Below are 13,690 nucleotides of genomic sequence, written 5' to 3' on the forward strand. Positions count from 1 at the left end.
GTAATTAGTCTTTATTTCCTGTGGGGAAATGGAAGCCATGCTTAACAATTGCGTGTTGATTTTTCTTTCCTGGAGGCACAATTAGGACATTGAAACCCTCCTTGTGTCATACATTATGCAGACGTAGGTTTATGCTTCGGCTATTATCTCGCTGTGATTTACTGCAACCGTTTGATTTGAACACTTCTCTTTGTCTAAGTAGGTTGATTCAGTGGAGTTCAATGTCTGGGATATCGGAGGCCCAGCGAGCATGTCTACAGTCAATCAGTGTTTCTTCACAGACAAAGCATTGTACATAGTTGTATGGAACTTGGCACTGGGGGAAGAAGCTGTGGCAAACTTACAGTTCTGGTTGCTGAACATTGAGGTAAGAAGTCACTGGTGGACTCCAGGGCATCTATTTATCAAGCAGTAGCTCAGCACATAGATATGTGATATTACAGATTCCTTTTGGTCTGCTTTTAAACGCTCTGCATGAATTTTGCATAGCTTTTGGAATTAATTTTCCATTGCACTGTAGGCGTTATTGCTACATTTAAGGATTTAAGTTTATCATCTGCTTTGTTCTCCCTCACACATGTCAGAGAGTAAAACAAAAGCTGATTTATAAACCCTTACTAAGTAAGGACGAACGTGCTTATTTTGGAATTAGTGTTTGACCACACTGTGCTCTAAGGGAGTTCTTGGAGCACCTTCTTTTCTGTGTGGGTTAGACACATGTTAGTCTTGACATTAAGGTTTTAACACTTTAGATCCAGATAAGTTGGGGTGTATATCCTGGACAGCTGTCTGCTGAGCCTCAGAGCTGCAGTGAATTAATTGGCATAGACTGGTTTTAGTTCATTGCTCATTACTTAAATACCTGCCTTTGCATTATGTGCACAGACAGGGACTCTAAACTAGTGCTCCTCAAAAGAAGCATCTTGACATTGCAATGATGTTAGCTTCATATTCAACAGCAATCAACAGCTAAGTAACAAAGCAGAGAAGATAATTACTGTATTTCAGACATGTATGATGTGCCTATGGTCTTCACACATCTCAGTAAGCACATAGCAGCTTCAGAAAAGATACAGAGAAATGTGAGCATGATGCTTGTAAGTATGGAAATATTTTTGAATGCAGAGCAATTAAATAGACCTTTCCAGCTTGGGGAAGGGGCAAATAAGGCCTGTAATAGACTAGGTTATGAGAAGATAAGGCAAAAACCCCAAGGAAGTATTTGTTCATGGTCTGTAGGCAAACTAGGAGAGATCAAATGAGAGAAGGAGATGGTGGTTTGAAACAAAAATAGGAACAGGGTATTTTTTTGTGGTTGAAGTCCTTTTGATCCGCTGGCTGATCCCTGCTTGAATTTTTGCAATCCCATTGTACTTGGCAGCGCGTTTCCTGAGATCTGGGTGTTTTCCAGTTCTGTGATAGAATCACGGAAGGGTTGGAAGAAACCACAAGATCTTCTCATCCATTCCTTTCCACTGATTCAAGATTGAGTAGATTTGGGCATTTCTAGCAGTTTATCTCACTTCTCCATATACCTCCAGTGCAGATGTTTGTGTTATTTCCCCAGATGTCCTTCCTGGAGTGTCACTTACCTTTTCCAGGGTATCAAAATTAGATCTTCCAGCTGCAGGTTAAGCTAGTTCCTCCTTTGTCCGAGCGGACATAGTTTGCTAGATTAGATCACTGTCCGTGTTTTCTCTTGCAGGCCAAAGCTCCAAATTCAGCAGTGTTAGTGGTAGGAACACACCTTGATTTAATTGAAACCAAATTCCGTGTTGAGAGGATAGCAACGCTGAGGGCTTACGTCCTGGCTCTCTGTCGCTCTCCCTCTGGATCCAGAGCAACTGGTTTCCCAGATATCACATTCAAGCACCTGCAGTAAGTACTTGTGTATTTGCCTTTATGAAGCTCAGTCACCCTATTTTATGTCACTTTAAATGATTTTCGTAATACTTCATCTCCTTGGCAACAGAACCAATTTGTAGACTCGTCAGCACGGCATTTTATCTATTTTTTGATTGAGGTAACATGGTGTAATCAGAGAGGAGTTGAGTGTGGTGCAGAGGGCTGATCATGGGGCTGAAGCTGGGAGCTCTAAAGCCATGACCTTGGCCACGTCTTTCAGTGCTCCTGTTCTGCTCAGCTCTCTCATTGGCTAGATGCTGGTATGGTTTATTAATTAGTCACAGGGCTAGAGCACGCAGATTGAGTAATTAATGCTTAGCTTATTTTATAATAAGTTAATAATGCATATAGAATGCAAATATAACAATGCAAAGCTTATTTTACCAGTCATGATGATTACATGGAGGGTGCTGCAAGGTTTGGTAGGGGAGGCTGCGTGGGAACTTCTTGCTGCCTGAGCACAGTGAGGGGTGAGTCAGCCCCACGAGCTACCAGCAGCCCAAAGCTGTGCCGTTTCAGCTCTCTGTATGTGATAGCACAGGGGCTGTGCTGCCTGTCAGATTGGTATTAGGCCACGGAGCCTCACACAGCTCCCTCCCATCTGATGGAGAATGCCCTTGGGAAGAGGAGGCTTTCATGCTGGGGAAAAAGTGGCTCTGTCAGCCAAGGAGGTGCACAGCACAGAGGAGCGTGGATGCAACCGGCTGGCACCAAACAGCTCCAAACAGCGTGAGGTTGCCAATGCCTGGGGCACGAGCAGGTGGCAGCTGGCAAGTAAAGAAGGGCACTGCTATGTCCCATTGCGCTTTGCATCTGCTGCCTGGCAGAGCTGTCAGGAGACCTCCCACACTCTGCTCTGCAAATGGAAGCTTTGCATCAGGCCCCCAAGCTGGCTCTTTCATCTGGCTGTGGATGGGAGAAGTACCAGGGAGCCAATGTGAGGCATGCGGACGCACAGTGCAGCGGAGAGCACATTGTGGTTCAGTCCTCTAAACGTCTTTTCCTGTCATTGTGATCTCATTCCTCCTATCTCAAGGGGACTTTCTCTCTTTCCCTGCCCCACATCCCTCTCATTCCCCTTCATCTTCCTTTCTTCCAGCCTAATTTTGCTGGAGGAGTGTGCAGGGTGCATGTTGTAAAGCCCCGTGTGATGAGCCTGGGGTGTGTTTGTCAGTGCTGCACCGTCAGTATCCCAGTGAGCTTAGACTTCCTACTGCCACTGATGGCTGAGGTTTAAGATAAAGCTTGTTGTTTTAGAAAAGGATTTTCTGTTGGCCACAGGAACATGTGTGGGATCAGTTAGAAAGACCTTTTGTTGGGGAAAGTGGAAGGGAACTGTTTTATTCAGCCCACAAAATGACCAGGAATAGCAGGAATTGGAAAGAGAAGTTTGTTAGCTATCAAAGCCGGAATGAAGGCCAGCTTTTAGGATCTAAGCACCAATTCCCAGATAACAGAACCCAGATGAGCGAGGGCCGGAATGAGAGTGGGAAAAGGTGTCTGGTACTCATCATCATCGTGTCTCTTTGATCTGAGGCTGGGAGGACTGGACTCATCTCCAGAGACTGCTGGAACACAGGATTTTCCTCATCTTTCAGTCCCTTCCAGGATGTTTGCAGCACTAAAGGGAAAAAGGCTTTGGTTGGTGTCCCAAGGAAGACCCGATAGGTCACAGTGCATGGAGAATAGAAGAACCCTCTGTGGCAAATGAAGCAAGCAGAGCAGAGTTTGGCTTAGGATTTATTTTCCAGACCTCTTAGTATTTTTCTCTGAAGCTAAAAATGCTCACTGACAGCCTTCCTCCTATTCATCTGACACAGGAAATTTAGTCAGTGATAAGAGAAAGTGAGCATGGAAAGGAAGCCAGCATGCTGATAAGGTTTGGTAATCCTCACCCTTGCATGACTTTTGCAGTGAGCTCTCATGTAAGACTTTGGAAGGCCTCGATGGACTCCGACAGCTGATTTTCCATGTCACTTGCAACATGAAGGACGTTGGCAGCTCAATTTGCTCCCAGAAACTTGCTGGGAGATTGGTGAGAATTATGCTTTGTAGTGGTTTTCCTTCCCAATGGCAGCTTTCTTTTTTTTTTTGTGGGCTGGGTTTGGACTGGGAGGTGAATTTTGGGAGTTGTTGCTGCTGCAGGAGGCATGCAAAGAGTACAAAATGGCTTTGGAAAAAGCAGTATTTTTTAAGATCTCTGTAAAGGGAGATGGTTTAGACAGGTCATCACTAGCAGAGTGGTTGCTGTCTGATACTGATCCTGCTGTTTTTCTTCTGTGTCTTGCAGATTCCAAGGAGTTACCTTAGTCTTCAAGAAGCCGTCCTTGCAGAACAGTATAAAAGAAGTCAGAATGATGATGTGCAGTATTTAACAGACAGACAGATAGAGCTGATCATTGAGCAAACCCCTGGAAATGATATCAAAGATTACGAGGACTTGCAGACTGGTAGGTCATGGCAGGCTGATAATTTCTTGGCAATTAGTGTGTGACCAATTGAAACATTCAGTGAAGAATAGGGCCCTTGTCCTGTGATATTTCTGGAAGCCTTGCTCTGCAGGAGCCAGGGACAGGCTTGGTGGGCTGGCAGGAGGAGAATGAAGGGGAGGTGTAATGTGCACAGAAATATGGATGGTTAGACAGTGTGGGGGCTTTACAAGTGGAATGCCAGATAGCAGCACTCCACAAGTACGTGTTGTTTTTGCTTTGCTACATGCTGTCTATACCTGGTGTGAATAAAGCTGCTCAGGATGCCTAATATCCCTCCTCGTCTTTGCTGCGTGCTTTCCTAATGCTGGTCAGTTGCTCATCTACAGTTCTGTTGTTCTTTGTTTTTTTTGTTTTTTCTTGCAGCAATTAATTTCCTCATAGAAACAGGTACATTACTCCATTTCCCAGACACAAGCCATGGCCTGAGAAATCTCTACTTCCTTGACCCCGTCTGGCTCTCCGAATGTCTGCAGAGGATTTTCAACATCAAGAGCTCCAAGTCTGTAGCTAAAAATGGAGTCATCAGAGCAGAGGATCTCAGGATGCTGCTAGTTGGGACGGGCTTCACTGAACAAACTGAAGAGCAGTACTTCCAGTTCTTGGCCAAGTTTGAAATCGCCCTGCCGGTAGCCAATAACAGGTAGGTTGATAATTAGAGGTGTTTAGCTAGGCTGGAGGAAACTGGCCGTTTAATCAGTGGACATTAACAGGCTTTGTTATTGTAAGCAGTAGTCTGGCACGAGCATCCTGTAGTCCAAATGAGTTTGAGTACTTTCCAAGGCAAGTCTTTGCCCATGCAGTGCACTGAGACTGGCAGGGTAAGGGATGCTCAGGTGACCAACTCGGCCACCAGCACAGGGGGGCAGTGGCATGGGCAGGAGTGTGGTGGTGAAGAGGTGGGAGCTTTGAGTGCTTGGCTGGCACAGCTGTAGCTGAGAGTGAATGTGAGGCTCCTGGCTGTTAGGCCTGAAACATAGATGGGCTGGAGTCACCTGTTTCTGATGGAAGATCCTCACTCCAGAGTATGGCAGAAGACTTTCTGTAATCAGTAATTACATCAGCCCTGAATGCAACGAGTGTTTTATTTCTAGTGAAAGCAGGAAAGTGTTGCTTCAGTAGCTACGTGACTTCCTTATTTTTTAGCATCATCCAAAGCTGCTGATCAATAGTTTTCCTAGAAATAGTGCAGGAAACCTCATTCTCTTTAAATGTCAATGAATCTTCCTCCCCCCCTGCCTCCCACCCCCCATCCCTTCTGGGCAGAGTTCCCTGCTATTTTTCTCTCTCCCATCTGCTTGGCGACCGCCTGTTGTTGGGTTAATGGTGAAACCGTCCTCGCAGTGCACTTCTACTGCAGCATTTGCATTTCACTACCTTGCCCTTCCAGGACAGCATGGCTGTGTTGCCCTCAGCCTCTTAGGAGCTCTGAATGCCAGCACAAGTGCAGCATTCTCTGTGCTGTCATTATGCCTGTCACTTATCCGGTCCCGGATGCCAACAAATTTTCTCAGGCTTAACACAGATACAGCAGTGAGGTTTCTGCTTAGTCCAAAATGACTTTTGGACTCCTCGTCGCTCTCTGCCATTTTTCTCCAAGGCAATCACATTGTTTGAGCCTCAAGAATAAGGAAACTGCTTTTTCATGGCCTGCCCAATCTTTTTTGGAGTGATTCAAGCCACATTAACAGAATATTCTTCCCACTGACAGACTGCAGCTCTGGCAGGTTGGATTAATTTAACGTGCCAGCCAGACACAGAGCAATTATTTGTTACTGCGCTTCTGCAATTATTGTCTAGATTGCCAGATAGGATTTCTGTGCAGTGAGCAGAGAAAGCAGCTGCTGGTCTCTGTTCTGAAAGGGTGGATGGGGGCATGTTTCACATATTTCCAAAATTTGCATTGGCTGTTGTTCAGGAGCATCAAATCTCCATCTGTATTATAATCCACTATATACTTGTGGTCCAGAAGGGCCTCACTGGCCTTCTTAATTCTAATGCTCATAGACCCTTTCTCTGATGCACTGAGGAAGATTTATTGGCTGTCGTAAAGTGTGTCCTCCACTTGTGTAGAGCAAGGCTAATGCACTCCATTTCTCCACCTGAGGTGCATACAACTTAGCTTTGATCTGCTTGTAAAAATACAGTTGAAAATACGACTGTTGTTACTGTAATTTGTAAGTGAAGAGAAATTTTTATCAGCTGTACATTCCAAAGATAATTTTATGGAAGGGATAATTTGATCATGGGAAACGCAGTCAGATGTTATGGACTGTGACATATGGAGAAAGCTGTTGTCCAGTGATAGGTACCTTTTCCAAAGTGACTTTTCAGTTTTCACAGAGTACTACAGCTGCTGGAGAGAAAATGTGATAGGCTTAAAGCGTTGGATTTCGACCCAACATTAGTTCTAGTAGTGTGTCTTGTCTCTGTCAGTGTGTGTTGGTCGAGGCCCTTGGCTGTTTGCCTCCTTGCTGTCATGATGCCCGTCAGTGATGAGCCCCAGATGCTGACAAACTTTCTCAGGCTCAACGCTGATGAAACAGCAGTGTTTCTGCTTACAAGCAAATGTGATTTGGGCTGGTTTTGGATCATATAAGCATCTTGGAATGTTATTTGGTACAGAAGAGTATCACCAATATACAGATTTATTGGCAGGTATTGAAAGTCATAAGCTTGTAGTTTTCAAAACAGTTTTATGCATCCAAAGTTTTAGCTTCCAAGATCACAAGGATCAGAACAAGTGAATACTCAGTGCTTACTGAGAGATCTGAAAATAATTTGAAAACTTTCTGTGGGCCTCTGCTCCACCACTGCTCTCTTCTGGTAGTCCTGTAGCTCTGGGTTTCCTCCCACACCCGGGAAAAGATCCACTGCTGGACCTAGTCTGTGCTTGCAGAACGAGATGGAGGAAAGCAAGTAACATCTCTGCTGGCATCAGTCTGGCACAGTGAGTCCTGGCTGTGGAAGTCTGTCAGGGCTGCGGCAGGGAGTCCAGCAGCACAGTGCAGCAGGGAACACTGTCATACTGACACATGAGATGCTTAATGCTTGGGGCTGGGATGAGAGCCAGAGCAGCCTCATCCCTGTAGCCTGTAAATGTCTGGTTGCCACCTCCCAGCACACCTCCTCTCCCCACCTTCTGGACTTAAAGAAGCCGAGCTGCTGTATGTTTCTGCATTGAGCTTCTGTTGCATGTAGCAGCACAGCTGTATTCTTCTGTTTACTACCAGAGCACGGTGATAAAGACACCGAGCCTGAATGAGGCTCAACATCACAGCTGTTCTAATGACTCTCGTATTTTCACGCATTTAATTTGTGATTACACAAATGTCCTGCTGATTACATCAATTTTAGCCCCGTCCAATAGCCCTGGCTGAATTATGTCATGTCTGTTTTGCCTCTGCTTGCTTCCATAGTGTAAATGAACTTCTCCATGTATTGCTGCAGTGCCTTCAGCCTAAAAGCTTTTTTATATGCAGTAGGCTGTGCCATTAAAAATCTCTTTGGAGACTGAATCGCCTTATTATCCAGTAACAATGTACTCACTGTTACAAGCTGTAGCTGAAGTTTGAGCTGCTGAATTTGGTTTGTTTCAGCTACCTCCTCCCTCATCTGCTTCCTACCAAGCCAGCGTTAGATATCCACGGGTTCTGCCACCAGACCACAAATACCATCCAGAGGGTCTTCAAGATGAGTTTTGTCCCAGTTGGCTTCTGGCAAAGATTCATTGCACGAATGTTAATTAGCCTGGCAGAGATGGACCTCCAGGTAGGTGACTGTATCTCTCTGCAAGGAAAAAAAGGCTGCTGAAGTTAGTACTTGGAGTGCTTCTTCCCATCTAGCTTGATTCAGTCATGGCCTTCAATATTATGGCTCATGTAAATATGGGGGGATAAGACTCTGCAATCAAAATCTGAAACTGTTCTTACAGTAGGTGCTACTTAGAACAGCAAATTGGGATGAGGGATGGAAACCTGCCTTTTCCACTGCCTCCTTCTTGCACTGTTCTCTGACAGAGCTCAGTACCCCCAGCACCTTCCAGAAACAAATATTTGGAGTTCTGCCTGCAGCTCTTGTCCATGACCATTCCTCTGGGCCAGACTCTGCTCTTGTTTCCCAGTGGAGATCTGGAATACCTCCATCAAGTCAGCTTGGATCTATATGGGTTTAAATGAGGAAAAAAATTACAAGACTGTTGCCTTAATTAGAGATAATGAGTGCAAGCAGGCATCCATTAGTGGAAGTAGTATGCATATTACTAAAGTAGTCTTTGTAAGGTTCTGAAAGCTAAGTGAATTTTGTTGCTATATAGATGTTTTTTTACAGCAGCTTATATCTGAAAACACAGATCTGCTGGAAGCTATAATAAATACCAGCAGAATATTTTTAGTATTGCCGTGGTATCTTCTTAACAGCTATTTAATGCTTCTTAACAGCATTTACACTGTGTTCTGTCACTGATGTACAGAACGTGGAAAACTGTTCCTTGTTTTTGGAAGGTACTCTGAGTTCCAGGTTTCTGAAACCATTTCGTAATTTCACCTGTTTTAAAGGGCTGCCTTGGCAACTCCTTGCTTACATCCCCACGGACCCTGCATAACCTTAGAACACCTTTGCTAGTGACCTTATTCAGTCCTTGGTGAGGTACATGGAAAAACGTCTGCAGAGAAATAAGTTCCAGGGAAGTGAATACAGTGAAGTTCTGCAGATTAATGCTTTGGTTTGAAAACAGAAGTACCTTTTGCTTGAAGAGCTGGTTTGAAATGCATTGGAGGGAAGCCATCTTCCTCCCACTGAAACAGGTGGAAAAGTTAGCTCTACACTGAGGGCAGACTTGATCATCTGCTAAATTAGTGGTAAATTGGAGCTAAGCACTTAGCTCTGCCCTTTTAAGACTTCTGGAATTGAAGAGTTCATGTCACAAATGTCCTGATTGTAGAATTAAGCTCCCCTAAGTAGTGAAAGGCTGTAGTGAGGTCTCCTTGGAGCTTTCTCCAGGCTGAACAAGCCCAGCTCCCTCAGCCTTTCTTCACAGGAGATGTGCTCCAAACCCTCTCATCATCTCTGTGGCCTCCTGTTGACCTGTTCCTGCAGCTCTACATTTTTCTTGTGGAGCTGTTTGCTGCCATGGAACTGTTCTTTTTTGAGCGGCGTGGAAATGTTTTCATTGCTGCGAAACCAGCTTTGAATGTGCCTATTTTCATTCCAGTGCAATTTTTTTATGAGTACAGATTGTCCTGTGTGGAAATGTTATGGTAGCATCTATGAAGGCCAGAAAGAGTCATCACCATAATACCTGATTAAAACAATGTTATTAAGAGCAATTTCAGTGTTTTGATGATTATCATGCTTTCGTGTGTTTCAGCTGTTTGAAAACAAGAAGAACACCAAGACAAGAAACAAAAAGGTGACCATCTACAGCTTCACAGGCACCCAAAGAAACCGCTGCAGCACGTTCCGAGTCAAAAGGACTCACACTGTTTACTGGCAGGAAGGTCTGTTCGTTACCTTTGATGGAGGCTATCTTAGGTAATTTGTGTTTGTAATGCAGCATGCGTTACAGGGGACTAATAGAGTGTGTGAGGCACATCATCTGAATGGAGATGGATGGGCCTGACTCATTGTCAGTGCTCACTCATCGGTGGAAGAGGAGGCTCTTCTGATAGACATAACTCATCTGGTAACAGCTGGTGACAGCAACGATGAGTAAGTGGTTGCATGGCAGTTCTGAATGTATCAGCCTTACGTGTTATTGCAGCCACAAATTTAAAGAGACCTGAAAACAGAGAGTGGTATTCACAGCAGAACACTTTGCCAGGAAAAATCACACATTTACACCTGCAAAGGTTTCCTTAAGTCAGTGAGTTTTCCAGTGAATCCACTATTTCCACTATTGTGTGGCAGCAATCCAGATGAGTGAAGGTGCTTCACTGCTATCAGACTGCGTGTGACAAGAGCTATGGGCAGTGGGTTTAATCTGGCCAAGGCAGATCTGCTGGCTGTGAGGCTGGAGGAAAGCTGCCATCCATGTTCTTTCACAGATGTGAGGAGCTGGTGGCCACTTCAATGTTCATCTCTGCATTATCTGCAGGTGCATTTACTCTTCCAGTCCCTGGAAAGATAGGGAAGAACCATTGGTGCTGCTGTGTAGTTGGAAACCAGAAGAATATAGTGTCTTTCCTGAATTCATTTAGGCAGTCTGCAGCTGAACAGAGACTTGGACAGACATTGCAAATCAGAGGCTAGAACCCTAAACTCTGGACCAAGGTTGTGGTCATAGTATATCTTCTCATGTACTGTGCTTCAGGGAATTACAGAACTAAGCCCTTTGTAGTAAAGATGCATTTACCTACTACGAGCAATTTCTTCTCAAAGTCATTTGCAGAATGGACTGAATTGAAATTCATATTCAAAGCCAAGGTTTTATTTTGATTGCCTATGAACTGCATGTTATTTTGTAGCTCAGCTTTCCTAGGAGAAAGAAAGTTTGTTGACACCGATTCTTAACAAAAGCTTCATTCCACTGTCTTTTGTCTTTCTTAAACAGTGTTGAGTCTTCTGATGTCAACTGGAAAAAGAAAAAAAGTGGGGGAATTAAAATCATTTGCCAGTCAGAAGCAAGAGACTTTTCAGCCATGGCGTTCATCACAGATCATGTCAACTCTTTGATAGACCAGTGGTTTCCTGGTAAGAGAAGTCTTGTAATTTGCGGTGTGGTGTTATGTCTGTGTAACACAAAGTTCTTTGGCAAAGCTCTCCAGGTGTGCAGTATTGCATATTAAATGAAAACCCCTTGGGCTCCGAGAGTCTCGAGCCAATAATGTCTCAGAGAAGCTGATAAGCTGCAGACAGATTGAGATTCTCTGCCAGCAACCATTGGTCTACACCTTGCATCTTTCATCCCATCAATCTCAGCAAGCACAAGTGAAATATTACAATTGAAGCAAGACCTGCTTGTATAGGAGTGAGAGTCTCTTCCCTTGCTCGTAGTAGGGGCAGGATTTCACCCAAACTACTTGGTGCTGTCCCTCAGTGCCAAAACTCCTTTTGGGGTCAGCCGGGATCAGCTTTTTATCCCCCATTTTGAATAGCTTGTAATTAATAAAATTGAGATGTGAGCGGCATGACTGAATATGATACCAAGGATTCTGTGCCAAGGTAACTTCCTTGACTCCAGCAGTTATTTTTCCTGTGATCAGCACAGATCATGCTGTTACCCAGCGGGCCGTTTGCAACCCCGGTACACTTTGTTTAAAACCAAAACAAAGTCTCAATATTCTTTGTCATCTCGTATCGGTCACTCAGCGGTCTGGAACACAGTGCCAGAATCTCTTAATTGGAGGTTCTCCCAAGGAAACAGTTGTTGCACATAATCACGTTCTGCATGCTACAAACTTAAAAGGAGATTTTATTTGCCTTTAGATTAAAATAATGATAATGTTAATCACTGGAGCTTGAGAAGAGTCATGACTTCAAAGGCTGCAGCCTGGATGCATCCACTGGATTGTAGGCATTTAATGGGGGCTGACAACACCAAATCCCTCTTCAGTTGATGGGAGAAGTTCTGTCATGGTAGCTTTTCCCTCAGAGGGTCTGAAAATGTTGCTCATGAGAGAGAGCAATGTGTTCCTGCCTTCAGTGCTGCAGAGAGTGCTTTCTCCTGCCCTGCATCAGCTTTCATAACCCTGCTTTCACAAACTGCTGCAGTCACGAGTCTGACCTTTTCCTGCCACTGGATCCAGGTAGCGGCTGCAGACACTTGAATGCACTCAGAGCTGTTGCTCCTTCTCAGTTTAAGTTATGTTTTCTGTTTGTTTGCCTGGTTTGAAGCACTCACAGCCACTGAGAGTGACGGTACGTTGCTGATGGAGCAGTATGTGCCCTGCCACATCTGTGCTGCTTCCAGGCTGGAGGACGAGTGTGGTGAGAGGGCAGAGGATGCTCAGTACTTCAACATGGAGGACTGCGTCCTGACTGCCATCGAACTGGACTACATCACGTGCCCTAACCACCCCGACATCCCTGTTTCTCTCCAAGAGCTGGTCCCAGAGCTCTTCATGACAGATTTTCCTGCCAGGTAATGTTATTCAATGGCCTCTGGTTTAATTTCAGTGTGCATTCAGTTGTAATTCAGTTGTTTGTGTTCTTCCTAAACCATCTCTGCTAGAGGAGCACGCTGACGGTGAGGATTATGAGTGGAAGGTGTGCCTGCTTATGGCATGGCGATTGGAATTGGGTGGTCTTTTAAGGTCTCTTCCAACCAAGCCATTCTGTGGCTTTATTTTCCACTTTATTGAGTCCTCTAGTATCACAGCAGTGCAATATGGAAGTCTCTTTTTGATGTCACTTTTGTCTTGCATTGTCAGTACTCTGCTGTTGTTGAAGTCTTCCTCAGATGGTATGAACCAGGATGGAAATTTACTATGGCAGGACCAAAAGGCAGTGCTGCTGTGTCACAAGACTGATGCTTAGATCACCTTTAGGAGAGTGAGTTTATATAGGTGCCACTACAGAACTCGCATTGGGCTGAGGCTTCTGCGTGGTTCCACTGCGTGTGGATTAGTAGTGTGACAATCCTGAGCACCTGAAACACTTTCCTACCTCTAGCAGCATTTCTAAATTTGTTAGCTGCTTACCTGCATTCCATATGGATCATGTTCCCCGGCAGGCAGAACAGAAGACCAGAGTCCCTTTCAGTTCATATTTCTCAAACCTCTTTGGGCTGGAAGCAGAACTGTGAGACGCCTCGACCAAATGGTGTCCTGTCAGCTGCTCTTGGAGCCTTTCTATGTTCCCATTGCTTCCCTTTTTACAGTCATTTTGATAGGTACTTTGGGCTGGCATCACCAGTGGCCGACCACTATGGTTTCTCCTACAGACTTATTTGGCTGGTGTGAGGTGAGTGGAGATGTTTGAGTTCTGGAAGAGTGGGGAAATGATGAATTACAGCCTGGGAACAGTAAGCTGATTGAAATAATCAGGTTTTGGAGTATAGGGCTGTTCATAAACATCCTGTCCTGCCTCAACAGAAAGAAGTGGAACAGGAGGTAAATGAAACAAACAAAAAAAATCATTAATACAGATAAATGTTAGAAATGTCTGTAGCTGTGCCATCTGCTTGGAGAGGGAGTTCGTGTGCTTTCCAGTTCTATTGGGTTCTCATAGGATAAGCTGGCACCCAGTAAAAAGCCTTTTTCACTTATTTGCTCATTACTTTTCTTTCTGCAAGGAATCTGTTGAGCCGTATGTGAACCAGCACAGAGTACCTTGAGATGAAAAAGGGGATCCTGTCT

At 44.7% G+C, this 13,690-nt stretch overlaps 1 protein-coding gene across 2 annotated transcripts in view; it reads left to right on the forward strand.

The window, feature by feature from the left end:
* LRRK1 (leucine rich repeat kinase 1) overlaps positions 1 to 13,690 on the forward strand; it is a 67,647-nt gene that overhangs the window by 39,295 nt on the left and 14,662 nt on the right. For both annotated transcript variants that reach the window (XM_042875948.1, XM_042875947.1), the window contains exons 16-24: positions 203 to 367; positions 1,706 to 1,878; positions 3,820 to 3,940; positions 4,196 to 4,355; positions 4,761 to 5,037; positions 7,994 to 8,165; positions 9,763 to 9,926; positions 10,945 to 11,084; positions 12,228 to 12,474. In XM_042875948.1, the coding sequence (XP_042731882.1) occupies positions 203 to 367; positions 1,706 to 1,878; positions 3,820 to 3,940; positions 4,196 to 4,355; positions 4,761 to 5,037; positions 7,994 to 8,165; positions 9,763 to 9,926; positions 10,945 to 11,084; positions 12,228 to 12,474 (1,619 nt within the window). The remainder of the gene's footprint in view (positions 1 to 202; positions 368 to 1,705; positions 1,879 to 3,819; positions 3,941 to 4,195; positions 4,356 to 4,760; positions 5,038 to 7,993; positions 8,166 to 9,762; positions 9,927 to 10,944; positions 11,085 to 12,227; positions 12,475 to 13,690) is intronic.

Source organism: Lagopus leucura, unplaced genomic scaffold (assembly GCF_019238085.1).
Source record: "Lagopus leucura isolate 7727_CA_CO unplaced genomic scaffold, USGS_WTPT01 Super-Scaffold_100015, whole genome shotgun sequence".
Lineage (NCBI taxonomy): Eukaryota > Metazoa > Chordata > Aves > Galliformes > Phasianidae > Lagopus > Lagopus leucura.